At 27.1% G+C, this 14,584-nt stretch overlaps 3 protein-coding genes across 3 annotated transcripts; 2 read left to right on the forward strand and 1 right to left on the reverse strand.

Annotated features, from left to right (window-relative positions):
* The first annotated feature begins 623 nt into the window (after positions 1 to 623).
* On the forward strand, positions 624 to 12,886 carry LOC129619223 (putative ATP-dependent RNA helicase TDRD12). Its single transcript, XM_055534367.1, has 23 exons — positions 624 to 942; positions 996 to 1,108; positions 1,171 to 1,285; positions 1,351 to 2,361; positions 2,421 to 2,932; positions 3,152 to 3,274; positions 7,640 to 7,772; positions 7,898 to 8,059; positions 8,123 to 8,332; positions 8,394 to 8,565; positions 8,725 to 8,871; positions 8,929 to 9,125; positions 9,194 to 9,340; positions 9,399 to 9,560; positions 9,611 to 9,867; positions 9,954 to 10,077; positions 10,133 to 10,716; positions 10,780 to 11,035; positions 11,123 to 11,366; positions 11,466 to 11,695; positions 11,787 to 12,220; positions 12,281 to 12,507; positions 12,631 to 12,886. Exons 1-23 carry the CDS (start codon positions 748 to 750, stop codon positions 12,741 to 12,743), a joined length of 5,868 nt encoding a protein of 1,955 aa, XP_055390342.1. The 5' UTR covers positions 624 to 747; the 3' UTR covers positions 12,744 to 12,886.
* On the reverse strand, positions 3,238 to 4,872 carry LOC129619225 (UPF0415 protein C7orf25 homolog). The gene is made up of 5 exons (XM_055534369.1): positions 4,684 to 4,872; positions 4,437 to 4,626; positions 4,161 to 4,297; positions 3,516 to 4,082; positions 3,238 to 3,461 (listed from the first exon to the last, which is right to left on the reverse strand). The coding sequence occupies exons 1-5, from the start codon at positions 4,831 to 4,833 to the stop codon at positions 3,372 to 3,374; spliced, it is 1,134 nt and encodes a 377-aa protein (XP_055390344.1). The 5' UTR covers positions 4,834 to 4,872; the 3' UTR covers positions 3,238 to 3,371.
* Positions 5,443 to 7,175, forward strand: LOC129619224 (alpha-methylacyl-CoA racemase). The gene is made up of 2 exons (XM_055534368.1): positions 5,443 to 5,578; positions 6,021 to 7,175. Exons 1-2 carry the CDS (start codon positions 5,471 to 5,473, stop codon positions 7,047 to 7,049), a joined length of 1,137 nt encoding a protein of 378 aa, XP_055390343.1. The 5' UTR covers positions 5,443 to 5,470; the 3' UTR covers positions 7,050 to 7,175.
* Positions 12,887 to 14,584: the final 1,698 nt, after the last annotated feature.

The following is a 14,584-nucleotide window of genomic DNA, read 5'->3' on the forward strand; positions in this document are numbered from 1 at the left end:
TGCCACTCATAAAAAATTAAATGCACCAAATACAAGTAAAAAGAGCCAAATCTGGGCAAAAACGCTTAGTTTTGCGAATTAAACGTTTATTTATAATCTATTTGAAGTTTTACTTCAAGTTTTAGCTTTTTTATTTTAAATTTTACATAAGGGCGTGCTGTTAGTCGCAATATTCTGAAATCAAAAACTAGTTTTAAAACCAAACTAATACTAGGTAAACGAGACATACTAAACTAGGTAATTATTGTAATGTCGTACCTGAATCAGAAATTTTCAAAGTTTTTTGCGTTCATGGAAATACTTGGATTTTTTGGACCTTGGGCCATTTTAGGTATACTTTTAAATTTATATAGACATAGATAGAACTTTATTTAGCAAAGGCGGTGCAAACTGCAGATGTGTATTTTTGTTAAGTTGAGATTTCCATAAGAAAGCTTGTAATATTTTTTTTTTTACAAAAATATCAAATATTGCCGTCAACCTTGCTTTGATTAGTAAGTTCGTTTGTGCGTCTTGTTTTTGGGACGGCAATGCTGCCTGCCGTGACAGACATAAAAATTTTTAACGACACGTGCACGTTACGAACAAACTTATACTCAAACAACACAGTAAGGTACGGTGTACTGTAAGCAAGTGCCTTGTTTGAAGTATAAAAAACAAATTTTAAATTTGGTTTTTTCCGGTGTTAAATTTAATAAATTAATGTATTTTTTAAATTTAACAAAATTTTAAACACTATAATTCAAAATGAATAGTAATTCGGAATATAATGAAAAGGATTATACTATTGATGATATTATAATAACACATTTTATAAATCCTTCCATGTTCTGGTATCGGATTTCAAATGAAGTGTCGGAAGAACTTTTTAATTTAGATCAGGAGTTATTCAAATGCTTTTCATCAAATCGATATAAAGAATATATTCCTAAACAAAAGGAGGTATTAATTACCGATAACCTCCATTTATTTTAAACTTAATAGATATATTTTAGATTGTTCTACTTTATGTTGTGTCTGAAAGTAGATGCTGTCGAGCTAAAGTTGAAGAGATATTTGAATATCGTGCAACACCAAAAAAATACATGCTGTGGGCAATAGATCATGGGTAATACATATAATATATCCTAATAGAATTAAATAAAATTAAATTTAAAATTTATTTGGCAGAAAAGTGTACTCAAGTAATTCTAAATTTATTAGAGAGCTTCCAAAAAATTTGGCTGAAGTACAAATTGAAAACGTTTTTTTTGGCGGTTTAAACAATCTTGTTCCAGCAAAACAAGTAGGCACCTATTAAAATTTGTAATTTGCTCCTATTAATCGTAATAAAAATTGAAATCCTTTTAGACATTCGATTATCGCCGTTATGATAATATAATGCAGCGTTGTGAGAAATGGTCTTCAGAGACATGTAGACTTTTTGATGAAGCAGTGAAAGACGCATATACTTTGGAGTTTGTAATACAGAGAAAAATTAAGGATCAATATTTTGGAGAACTACGTGCAGCATTTCACACAAATAATAGAATTAGTATTAATGACATGTTGATTAAAAGCAAAGGTGCTATGAAAGAGGCAAATAATTTTGTGCATATTCTAAATGAACTTGGATTAAATCAGCGAGCATATGTTTTAACAAATGAAAATGATATTAGCAAGTATAATCAAAATACGTTAAATAAAAATAATTATGCAAGACCTGATAAGATTGACTCAGGCATTACAATTTTTCATGAAACTGATGTAAAAGCAAATCAAGGAGAAAAAAATTCGGAAACTATGAAAGAAGAAAAAGATTTTGAAGTAAACGAAAATTTAGACGAAGAAATTGCTTTGAATAAAAAGATTAAAGAATGGAATTTGGGTAATTCAAAATTTTCCAACACGAACATTGAAAAAATTCGGAAATTTGATAGCACAATTAACGAAAACGATATACGTGAAAGTGTGGCAGAAATTAGTTTGTCTGAAAATACTCCACCTCAAGAAAGAGAACTAAAATCAAAAAATGTTGAGTACAGAGAAATTAATGATTCTGAAATAACTAGTGCGCAATTAAAAATGCAGGACGTTAAAGAAGTTGGTTCCATTTTAAATATAAATGATAAAAAATTGCTTGCTGAAGATCCTTTTAATATAGATAACTTACCGCTGAAATCAAATGAACGTTCTTTTGAGAATAAATCAGTTTCTGGTCGTAGTAACGATTCAAATGAGAGTAGAAAAACTGCACGAGAAAAGGTTTTAGAGCGTGTAAAAAATCGTAAGAAATCATTAGCTGAAATTGCAGCAAAACCCCAGTTGAATATTCCAGCCGGTTACGATATGCGAAACATGCAACAAAATATATTAAAAACGGTCCTTTTTTTAATTTTTTTCAAATTCTAATTTTTTTCCAATTTTAATTTTTTTTTTAGATTCCTGTAAATGATACAGGTAAAGTAGATAGCAAAATTGAACCGTTACGTGAAAAAGAAAAAGGACCTGAGAACGAAATAAGCTCATTCCAATTCAATACAAGTGATATAGATTCGAAAGACTCTTCCGTCAGTATGGCAGAATCCGTAAAAATATTTTTGGGAAAACATTCAATAACAGATTCCGAACGATCTCAAAAACCATTACGTGCTTTTGAGATCCAATTACATAAATCACATAATTCTAATAGCTCATCAACTGGAGAAGCAAGCCCCTCACAGCAGAAGATTGAATTTATAGAACGTGAAAACACAAACCAAACACATTACACCACAAAAAGTAATAGTTCACATGGAAGAAGTAATTTTTTAAATAAATCACCAGACTTTGTAAAAGGAGAAAAAAAGAGTTATGAAAACAAAAAGCCCTACATTAAAAGAACACACAGAGATCAAACTAATAATAAACAAAGTGTTCGAAAAGATGGATTTGAGGAGTTAGATGATATTTGGTAGGTTTAATGTTTTTGTTAATATATCATTGATTCATTGTTTTCATTCTTTTGTATAACGTTATGAACTTTAAAATATACATATGAATGTATTTTACTTTTATTTTGATATGAAACAATTATCCTCTAATTTAAATATAATGAAATACAACCGTTATTTTAAATATTTAATTAAAATAGTTGTTTTATTTCAATTAAGTTTATTATTTTCAATTATAGTGTTCCAACAAGTACTATTGGAAAAGATTCAGTCCTGGTTCATGGCGTTGTACCAGTCCCTGTGAATAGACTCGTTGAAACTCAGTTCACACATGGTGTACATAATAAAATGGAAATGTTGGGGTACGTACTGTGTTATTATATACAATATGTTAATTTCAAAATAAGAAATTCAGTTGAAAAATAGAATTCTGCCACTCTGATGGTACCATAAATCATTTTAGTTGGTAATATCTATCAATGTAGCATCATTTTGCTTAGATTCAGTCAAAGCTCTGGCTTGATGTATGAATACAGGTATTATGATACCCTAAAAGAAGAACTTTACTTATTAAGTTTTCTTATTTAATGTTGGTTTTCTTACTTTCATTTTAACAGATCTAATGAAACCTTCATTCGAAGTCACTGTGATTATTTTATTGAAAAATCCGAAAGCAAATATTTGCAAGCTTCTCGGTTTTATTTTCCCGCAAATTTGAAGACTTCTCAATTCTTCCGGTATTTGGACTAAATCTGGGTTAACTTCAACGCGATTTATTAAGGCTTTGGCACGTTCTTTTTCCGCAGGTCCTGCTAATATGTTAACAATGCTTTTAAAGGAATCCATTGCACTTTGACAACAGACTAATTTTTTTCCCTCAAATAAATTGTCCAATATAGGCTTCAAAGGTGTTTTACGTTCTTTAATAGCTTGATCAGTTAAAAGAGGTTCCCGGAAAATCCAATTACATTGCCCATTTGTTAATGAACTCACATATGCCAACATTGTAGTTATATCTAAGTTTAGCATTTTATCGAAGTTATCGTTAACTATATTAGCTTCTAAAGTATTTACAGATTCTTCATCGTTAGCGGTTGAAGTTGTTATTCCATGAATATGTATTTTTTCTAAAAGTTCCTTTTCTATATTATGACTAAAACAGAAAAGTACCTAAAGTAATGGCATTGTTAATTTTATAATTATTTCAATATAAAAAGCATGTGTATCAGAAATGTCTATATATATTACTTTTGGTTTCTTAAACATGTACAAATTTTGTTCTGCAGTCCTGGAATATTCTTCTGCTTGATCTACAATACTTTTGACTCCAAAGCTAACACCCCCCTTAACAGCGTCAGATATTGATTTAGAATTTCTAGCTATAACTGGAAATACCTATGTCAATATTTTTGAAACAAATTTTACAAAAGCAAAGTTTAGTATTTTATGCATAGATATAAATAATGTTCTGTTAGTCTCAGTTAAAGAGTCAGTTATTTAAAAAATAAAATAGTAAAAAAATACCTTTTATCCATTTCGCACCATTTTCACATACAATATCTACGTGTATGGGATTTGGTCTATTGTCAACCAAAAATGGGCAGTCCACATGAATAACATTCTTTTGCTTTAGTAGGATTTGGACAAGAAATTCATAATGCGTTAAATTACTGCACATAACATGATTAATAACCAAAGTATTAGATTTTTTAACCTAACAAAAATAAAATTATTTAATCTTGGTTTTTGGTTTGTTATATTACTTGCTTGCCTTATTTAAGAACTTTATTTCTTGACCTATTTTGCGTTGTATTTTTTGAACTCCAGGCAACTTTTTGAACTGATCTAGTTTATTAATTAAATCTAAACCAAGTAAAATTTTATTTTCTGCTAGAGATAATACATTTTCTTCTGTTTCCATTTTATATTGCCTATTTTGTATTTGTGTACAATAAAATTGAATAACTTTTCTGAGAATATATAAATAACAACAAGGTGAAAAACGTCAAATGCGTTGATGCTTTAATTTATACACTTCATTGCCATGTTTTTTTTTTTAAGTTCGATCCAAATAATGTGTATAATCTTATTTTCAAAATATGCTAAGAATTATGAACTCATTGTATTTTCAAAAATGCCATATTTTGTTTATGCCGAAAATGGCTTTTTGCTATCTTCTTTAAACAAAATACAGTTCGTAATTCTTTCATAAAATATTGTAACAGACCAGAATTTTTGTCGTCGATGTTATAAGAGTAGCAGTGTAAACAGAGTTACCTGAATTTTTTATATGATTTTTAGAAATCAGCTGTTAATGACAAATTATCGTGATTGTTTGTTGGAAATTTGTGTTTCTTGTTCACACACATTTCCAACAAATGCAAAAATGCAGATTCCGTTACCATCAGCTGTATAAGTTATATTGTACATTCGTACATACTTATGTATGAATATGTATTGTATGTACAGCAAAATTATGCTCTATCAATCTAGAACTATTGAGAGCTGAACTAAATACACTAATTTAATAGTTTTTTATAATTTTAAAACAAAATAAAATGGCTTTAAAAGGAATCAAGGTTTTAGAATTTAGTGGATTGGCACCTGGACCTTTATGTGGTAAAATTTTAGCTGATTTTGGAGCTTCAGTTGTAAGAATAGATAAGGTAATCATGATTACTTATATTGATACAAAAATTTAATTCCGGCAACAAATTTCATTTTAGACTTTGAACGAATATTTCTCAAATTTAATTTATGATATATTTTGATAAGGATAATAATATGTAGGCAGGTGCCTACCTACCTGCTGTGTAATGTCCATTACAAATTTTTTATAAATAGTTTTTGTGCAATAATTATTTGCAAAGAATTGCAATAAAATCTGTTTAATTTAAAGCTCAATATAAAATTCAAATTATTGGAAATTTCTAATTCAAAATGTTCTTATATTTATAATGCAAAAATTCTCTTAAAACAATTTTTATTTATGAAAAAGGGCTTTATAAATAACATAATTCAAGACAAGTAATAAATTACATACATACATACATATGTACATATCTGTTATTTTATGTTTAAAAGCAATTAATCAATATTTTACTATAGCATCCCGAAAATCCACTCGATATTCTTCAACATGGAAAACGTACTTTGGCTTTAAATATTAAGAACACAGAAAGCCAGGTTTTAATAAAATCGTTGTGTAAGAATTACGATGTTTTGATAGAACCATACAGACCAGGTGTAATGGAAAGGAATCGGCTAGGTCCAGTAGATCTTTTAAAAGAGAATCCTCGTTTAATTTACGCCCGATTAACTGGCTTTGGTCAAAATGGAATCTTAGCTCAAAGAGCTGGACATGATATAAATTATTTAGCTATTTCGGGTATACTTTCACTTTTAGGTAGAAAAAATGAAAAACCAACTCCGCCCGTAAATTTAATGGCTGACTTTGCCGGCGGTGGAGTTCTTTGCGCTCTTGGAATATGTATGGCATTGCTTGAGAGAACAAGATCTGGTATTGGGCAAGTAATAGATAGTTCAATGGTTGAAGGTGCAGCTTATGTTGCTAGTTGGTTAATAATGTCTCAAAATTTACCTATATTGTGGGGGCGATCAAGAGGTGATAATTTACTAGATTCTGGGAAATTTTATTATGATACATATGAAACGAAAGATGGCAAGTATATGTCTGTAGGTGCCTTAGAACCTCAATTTTTTGAAAAATTTATTGAAGGACTTGGTATTGATAATGATTTAGTTTCGCAATCAACTGATAATGTAAAAGCTAAAGAAATTGTAGAAAAAAAATTTTTAGAGAAAACTCAAGAAGAGTGGTCAAAAATTTTTGAAAACAATGATGCTTGCGTGTATCCGGTATTAGATTGGAAAGAAGCTTGGAAACACTCGCATAATAAAGAAAGAAAAAGTTTTAAACTGAAAGATAATGGCAATGTTATACCAGAACCATCTCCAAAATTAATTAGAACACCAGGAAAAGTTGGAGTTGTACATAAAGCTGATTTTGACAATATTTTAGATATTTTAAGTGATATTGGAAAAACTGCAGAGGATGTTAAAAATTTAATAGAAGATGGTGTACTTCTGATATCAAAGCAAAACGGAAATCTTTAGTTTTAACTCTATTAAAGCAAAAAGGCAAAAAAATGAAAAAAAACCCGACGTAATTTTTTTACGTGAAATATTATGAAATTTCTAAAAAGGTGTATCGGTTTAATAAAATATTTTTAATAACATGCATATATCTTTTTTTTAATTCAAATTGAATAAGGATAGGGAAATAAAGTGATCGAACATTTGTGTTTAATCACTTGTGTCTTTGCCTTTGATGATGAAAAATTGCTATCGTCAGAGACAGTACAAAAACCTTATCTAGATTTCGTAGCCCTTCCGGACGTAATAATCGATTAATACTGAAAAATTGAATAATTTAATTTCAGTTCGAGATTATCGACCAATTTTCAGAAATATAGACGTATAATATTACTGATTTTTAATAATAATCCCAAAGTCATATTACTCTTGCTTTTGATTAGTTTTGTTAAGCTGTGAATTTGGGACTGCTCTTCAATATTCGTTACGGTTAGCTATTGAGCTGAAACTTTAATTGAATTCGAAATATATAACGAATATTTACATACAAATTTAAATTGTGAGTACATACAATTTATGAATTTACTGTAATTATCTAATTTTTTTAACAGGCACAGAGAAATTTATAGGGTGCAACAATATTGTTGGCCCCATTTGTTGCGTTTTAATTCATTAATTTTGGTAAACGGTGAAAAAAGTGGTAAAACTTTTGCGTACCTTCCAGCTATTTGCAGTTTAATAGAGGTAAAGTAATAATTTTTTTAAAAATAATTGTAAGTAAAATTGAATTAAAATTTTTTTAATTCAAATTTCTTAAAAAAGTTATAGTGGAAATTTGTACTAATAATAAAAAAATTTATAAATTGTAGTTGGAAAACGAAAATGGAGATGTTAGCATAAATGAAAAAGGTCCTATAGCTATTATTTTGATGAGTACAAGAGCTGAAGCTGAACAATTAACGAAAATTTGTAAATTTTTTACAAGTAGTGTAGTTTTTTGTACAGACATACACAATATAACAGAAGCTTTAGTAAATTTATAAAATATATATTTGAAATTTTATTGTTGCTAACTATTAAAAAAAAATTTATAGGGTTCTATAGTTAAAGCAATCGATATACTTATATGTACGCCAAATGGTTTAAGAGAACTGGAACAAAAAAATAAAAAGTATCGTTGGTTTTCAAAAAACAGATTAAAGCATTTTGTAGTTGAAAATATTAATACTTGGAATCGTGAAAAACTATCAACTTTGAGTGAAGTGATGGACAATTTAGGAATTAAAAAATTAAATGATATTCAAGTAAAATTGATATTCTTAACTAAATTCTTGTAATAATTTCATTTTACATAATTATTTGCAGTTTATAATTACTTCAAGAATATGGACACGTTTACTTAAAAATTTTTTAAAATTAAAATCATTTAATAATCCTTTAATTTGTGTGGGAGCTCATATAGAATCGGCTGTCTACTCTAATACGCAATTTATTTTGAAGATTGTGAAAAAAGATATTAAACTTAATTGTGTACTTGGTAATATTGAATACATACATATATTATTTTTATATTTATTATTTTTATTGTATATTATGCTCTAAGTATAAATATTTGTTTATTTTGATGTAACAAATTACTTTTTGCATATATTTACAATTATCTACTTGTTCTAACTATTTTTCTAATTTTTTTTAGATTTTTTAGAAAAAAATCCTTATGAGGATCAAAAAACTGTTATACTTTGCAATGCAGATGATGATGTTGAATATTTATCGCATGAAATTCGAAGTTTCTGTTTTAATGTTTTAGTTTGTACAAGTCAATCAAATCTCGACGAAATTAGTAAGATCCCTTAATTTTTCTTATTATTGAATTTCAATTTATAAAAGTTTGATTTAGATATCGTAAAAGCTAATTGGAATAACTCAGTCACAAAATCAATTTTGATTTGTTCCGATGATGTTTTGGCTGAATTAAATATAAGAGATGCACAAAATTTAATTCATTATTCCTTAAGTTCATCATGGACGAAAATATGTTATAGGTTTTCAATGTGTTTACAATATCATGAAAATAGATTAATAATTAACGATAAAGTAACTGAATTGAAAAATAGTTAGTAATGACCCTTTGTTTATCATAAAAATTTCTATTTAATATGTAGATTGACGTATTTACTGAACCAAAAAAAGAACCAGCTAAAACATTAATTCTTCTTGATGAATTCAATAATGAACAGCTACCGAAATTAATAAATTTTTTGAAACGTAATAATATTGTTATTGACGAAAGAATATGGAAACTTGCAAAAGTATATTTTAAGTTTTTAAAATTCTTCTTTAATATGCGTTTAATTATTTTTTTTCTAGACTATTGAGATGGAACGTGAGAAATCTTTAAATATGGAAAATCGATCATTTTGTTCAAAATTCATTGAATTTGGAAAATATCATAATATATCTCAATGTAAAGGTCGTCATATTTTCACAAGTTCTGATACTCCTAATGGTGACCTGCCACTTGATGGAGAAGTAAATATGTAATATTGAAATTCTATGTTGTAACGTTTAAATTATTTCAGATTAAATTCCAATTGCTCAGTATTGAATCCCCTACAATTTATCACGTACGCATTTTGGAACATAAACCATTAAATTCAGATTTGTGGCATTTCGTTAAGCAATCTAATGCCTATACATCTTTTTTCATGAAATTTGATATGTATTTTAAAAATTCAAAAAATCATCAAACATACATGCCAATTGTTAAAAATGAAACATGTGTTGCTAATGACAAAGGAGAGTATTATAGATGTAAAATTTTAGAAGTTTTAAAAACGTAAGTACAAACTTGTTATATGTACATGCATTTTAAATTCAATTACATTTTATTATTTCGCATATGGACACATATACATGGATTAGTGAAAGTAGAAGAGAAACTGATTATCGAGTTCGTACAAAGCTCGTCGATCGAGGGTCCGTAACAATTTTTAAATCGTCGCAGTTATTAATCTTACCAAAAAAATTTGCAGAATTTCCTTTTCAGGTTTTGTTTTTAAGTAAATGAATATACTTTCAATTTTTATTGTAAAATTTTTTAGGCTGCTGAATTACGATTGCTTGGCATAGTACCTTATGATAAGGAAGAAACGTGGGATACGAAAGCAATCTCAACAGTTTATAAGTGGTTTGATGAATATTCTACTAAAAAGAAAATGATAAATACAGCAGTAGTTCAATTTACTTTGGCAGATTCTATTTTCGTCAAAGAAATTACAATGAAGAGTGAATTATCAGCATTAAAAGATTACATTGATAAAATTAATGTTAAAAAAAGCTTACTTGAAAAGAAATTAGTTTCGAAAGATGTTGAAATTGAAAATGACATAAAAATTATGGCTTATGATATAGGAATTTTGAAGCAACCTTTTAATCTACTTTCTGTTAAAAATAAGAATAAAGCTGATCGAGAAAATAATTCAGAGGTACCCCTTGAATCATTTCATTCACTTGATGCTCCTATAAATAAAACTGATAAGAATTTTATAAATGAAAGTAGAGTTACTGTTTTTAAAGAGCAGTGGTCTACCTTAGTAGGCAGCAAATTTTCAAGAGTGACAGTTACGTCATTTAATTCTCCAAATAGCTTTTATGTCCGGGTTAAAAATTCACAAAATGATTCAAAGTAATTATTACATAAGTCGAAATGTTAAATCTTAAAAAATTAACTAATTTCGTATACTTTTAGCTTAAAAAAACTTTACTCTCGAATTGATTCTTTTGCAGAAAGTGAAGCAGAACCTATTGCGCAACCCAAAATTGGGATGAATTGTTTGGCTAAGTACGATGAATACTATGGTCGATGCAAAATTATTGGAGCTACTTCAAGAAATTTTGAATTTATCTATACTTTATTTTTCGTTGATATTGGTGCTGTTAAAAAAGTTGAGCCTCAATTTATTTTAACAACGAACGAAAACATTTTGAGTTGTATGCCATATCAAGTAAATATAAAAAATTTTTTGATCTTATTTTACTAGTTTACAACCGAGTTATTTTTCAAAAATATTTTAAATCCCACTAAATTTTAGGCAATACTATGTGGTCTTGCTGGTATTTCATCAAAAACTTTAGATGGACTTTGGACTGGTGTTGAATCTAATGAAATATATAGCGAATTTTTTGAAAATCGAGAACATTTGTATGCAAGACCTATGTTAGAAGAGTTACAGAAAAGTAATTCAATTTTAAACTATTCGAGTTATAAAATAATTTTGCTTAATTGTGTTAATAAAAAGAATCCAATGCAAATCAATTCAATTATCTATAACAAAGGTAAAACATTAATGAGTTTTATTTATTAAATATTAAATACAATATTTGTACTTATCAGCGTGATCTATTATTTATTGAGTTCATTCAAATATGTTTTAGGTTTTGCTACGAAAGATCCAGATACTGAACATTTTATGGATATTATAGAAAAAATAGAGTTTGCGAGCGATAGAAGCGACAATAGTGAGTCCTCTCAATCTGATATTGAGGAATGGGAATCTGATGAAGATCGTCCTATTTTTGAATACACTAAATTAAATGAAGATATCTCTGAACGTGAGTTTGACGTTAATTTTGATCAAAGCGACCTAGCGGATATGCTTGAATCGGTATATTATTTATAAATAGTTTAATGTACACACAAATAGTTAGTATTGAATGAATTATATTTATGTTTTTTCTATTTGATTGATTATTTAGCTTGGGCTTCCAAAAACTATGAAAATTGTACCCCAATCCCAAAAGGAATTAACTGAAAAAGTTGTGCAAAAGGAAGAAATAGTCTCACATAAAACAGAAGTTGAGGATGAAAGCAAAGCCGCCAAACACTCTGATGGAATGTTAAAAGTTGATATGAATCACAAAGAATTAGAAGAGAAAAAAGAAAACAACAATAGTTTCCTTAACAAGTTGAAATCAACCGAAATATTTAATAGAAGAAAATATAATAGAAAACCTATTCTTAAAAAGTTAGATGCTGTTGTATTGTCAGAAAGAATGCCCAAACTACAAAATCGTTTTAAAACTCCCAAAGTTAATTGGCAACAAACTGAAACCATAATTACATTGTATATTTGGGCGCCTAATATTACCGATTATAATATAGAAGTTTCTAATAGAAATTTGATTTTTAGGTAAAAATTTTTACTAAAATCTTTCATAGATTAATTAAAATTTTGCTTTTTTTTTTTTAGTGCTGAAATCGAAAATGATTTAAATGTGTTATGTATCAATCTTTTTGGTTGCATTGATGCTGTATCTCATGAAATTCGTGGTCTTAATGTAGCTGTTCGTATGATTAAAACAATCAAAGGTAAACAATTTTATTGGCCAAGGTTAACTGAAGAAACTGATAAACATTTATGGCTTAAATACAATTATGAATCATTGTTGAATCATAGTGATTCACAAGAAAATTTAGGTATTTATAATTTTAAATATTGTATTAAAAATGTGTTTTTTTTTTTTTTAATATTTAGTTTAAGTATCTAGTTTTAAAATATCGTAATGTTTTGTTTAATATGTCCAATTTTATATTCAATAGCAATTGTAAATTCAATTGAAAGCTATGTTAAAAGTGATGATGAAGACGACTCATCTGATTTAGATGATGACGATCCTTTACTGAATGCTGATAATATCTCTGATTCATCCTAATTATGTACATATACTAACTGACATTTGAAGTACAAAATTGATTTTTTTTTATATATTTTTATCAAATTATTTTTAAATAAAGAAAAAATTTAAATTTTATGTTTTCACATTCGTATTATAAAGTTTACATGTATATACATAGTATATACATACATTGTATTGTTAATAAATGAAAAAAATATATTTTTTAAAAAAGTTAAAGACCTGTTTTTATACTAGAAATTCGATTTGATTTTGGAAATGTCAAGAAAGAGAAAAATACTATTTATCTTAAATAACCACATTCAAATAAGCAGTCTAAGTTAAACAGTTCTAAAGGCATGAAAGTTTCTAAAGGTATGGTCAATAATAATTTTTTTACATGATTTTATTATAAAGCACGTTCGATACATCCAAGCTGCAAAATCTGAAGGAATTTTTAATTTTTTTTATAACGGTTACAAGGATATTATAATTTAATAGAAGATAATGTAATTAAAAAATGTTGGATGTTGATTTAAGATTTAATTTAGAACTTTTAGGGCATATCTAAATTCTTGAAAATCCGCATAAGATTATGTGCAAATAAAAATACATTATGAAGATAAATTTTGGAATATTAGTTCATGTTTATTTTTTCTCAAATACGTCCTAACTCGTATTGCATATCTGATTTTCTTCTTCTTACTTTTTCGACTCACTTCTTATGTAAATTAGAATTGAAAATATTTTTGGTGATTTTAGTTATTTAATTAATACATACTCGTACAGATATATGTATGTAATTACTTAAGTATTTCGAATTTATTAATCATTTTAATGTAATTTACAAATTTGAACGAAAATTCAATTTAAAATTTATTACAAAATGTAAAAATTTTCGATAACATTTTTTAATATCCCACTCATTTTCCAACAAAAAAAAAATAAAATTATTGATATTAATTCATGAATTTTCCAATAATTTTTTTTTTTATTTCTGTTATTGCAGCCATGCATAAAAATCATGATGCATTTTTCTATTATAAATTTCCTTTATCAATAGTTTAAAATTACTTAAAAAATACGATCCCATTATTGATTTATGTATGTATGTATATCCATAATATATACTTTGATTTTTATTTTTAGAGTTATAATTAAATCTATTCAATTTAAAATTAATTTCTTTGTTTCTAAAGATTCTTATACTTACTATTGAAGATTGTGTAGACAACATCAAAATTTCTCTCTATTTTTATCAATTTTATGTTAGAAATGCAACACATTGCACGTTGTCAATTGAAATTCCAAGTAAAAATTTTCAAATCGCCCCAACATTTGAATGAAATAAAATTATAAAATTTGATTTTACTTTATGATTCAAAACAACATAAAAAAAAGTCGTAATGGTTGTATTTCAATAATATTTTATAATATTTTTGAAAAAATCCTAATATTTCTGGAATTTTTTCAATCAACTTATTGACCAAAAACCGACTAAGTTTCCTTGGGCTGATATAATTAATACAAACAGATTGGAAAATAGATTCGCTTAATAGTTAATATAAGGAAATTTTCGATAATATTTACACAGACTTGCACTGAAAGTTCTAGAACTGAATTATTGAAAATCCCCTATTGTATAATAGAATATTTTACATTTTTGGCATACTTACGGTTGAGTTTTCATATCCACTAATAATTTATAATTTATTTAATTGAAAAAATAAAATTATTCTGTAAAAGAAGAACGTTCCATTTATGAACTATCAACAATGTAATTCCAACTGTTACGTAAATGATTATGTTCCAACAATTCCGGAGTATAATTAAGACTCTCTCAAATTTTGAATATTATGTAACTAAAAACTCTTACTATA

The sequence above is a fragment of the Condylostylus longicornis genome, unplaced genomic scaffold, assembly GCF_029603195.1.
Source record: "Condylostylus longicornis isolate FDR11 unplaced genomic scaffold, ASM2960319v2 ptg000011l, whole genome shotgun sequence".
NCBI lineage: Eukaryota > Metazoa > Arthropoda > Insecta > Diptera > Dolichopodidae > Condylostylus > Condylostylus longicornis.

Bases quoted from the DNA above. Each gene is read 5' to 3' on its own strand.
- LOC129619223 (XM_055534367.1), top strand. From the start codon at position 748: ATGAATAGTAATTCGGAATATAATGAAAAGGATTATACTATTGATGAT. The intron at 1,286-1,350 runs GTAGGCACCTAT...AAATCCTTTTAG, and splicing joins ATCTTGTTCCAGCAAAACAA to ACATTCGATTATCGCCGTTA. The intron at 9,868-9,953 runs GTAAGTACAAAC...TACATGGATTAG, and splicing joins ATTTTAGAAGTTTTAAAAAC to TGAAAGTAGAAGAGAAACTG.
- LOC129619225 (XM_055534369.1), bottom strand. From the start codon at position 4,833: ATGGAAACAGAAGAAAATGTATTATCTCTAGCAGAAAATAAAATTTTA. The intron at 4,627-4,683 runs GCAAGCAAGTAA...TATTTTTGTTAG, and splicing joins AAATAAAGTTCTTAAATAAG to GTTAAAAAATCTAATACTTT. The intron at 4,083-4,160 runs GTAATATATATA...CCATTACTTTAG, and splicing joins ACATGTTTAAGAAACCAAAA to GTACTTTTCTGTTTTAGTCA.
- LOC129619224 (XM_055534368.1), top strand. From the start codon at position 5,471: ATGGCTTTAAAAGGAATCAAGGTTTTAGAATTTAGTGGATTGGCACCT. The intron at 5,579-6,020 runs GTAATCATGATT...ATTTTACTATAG, and splicing joins CAGTTGTAAGAATAGATAAG to CATCCCGAAAATCCACTCGA.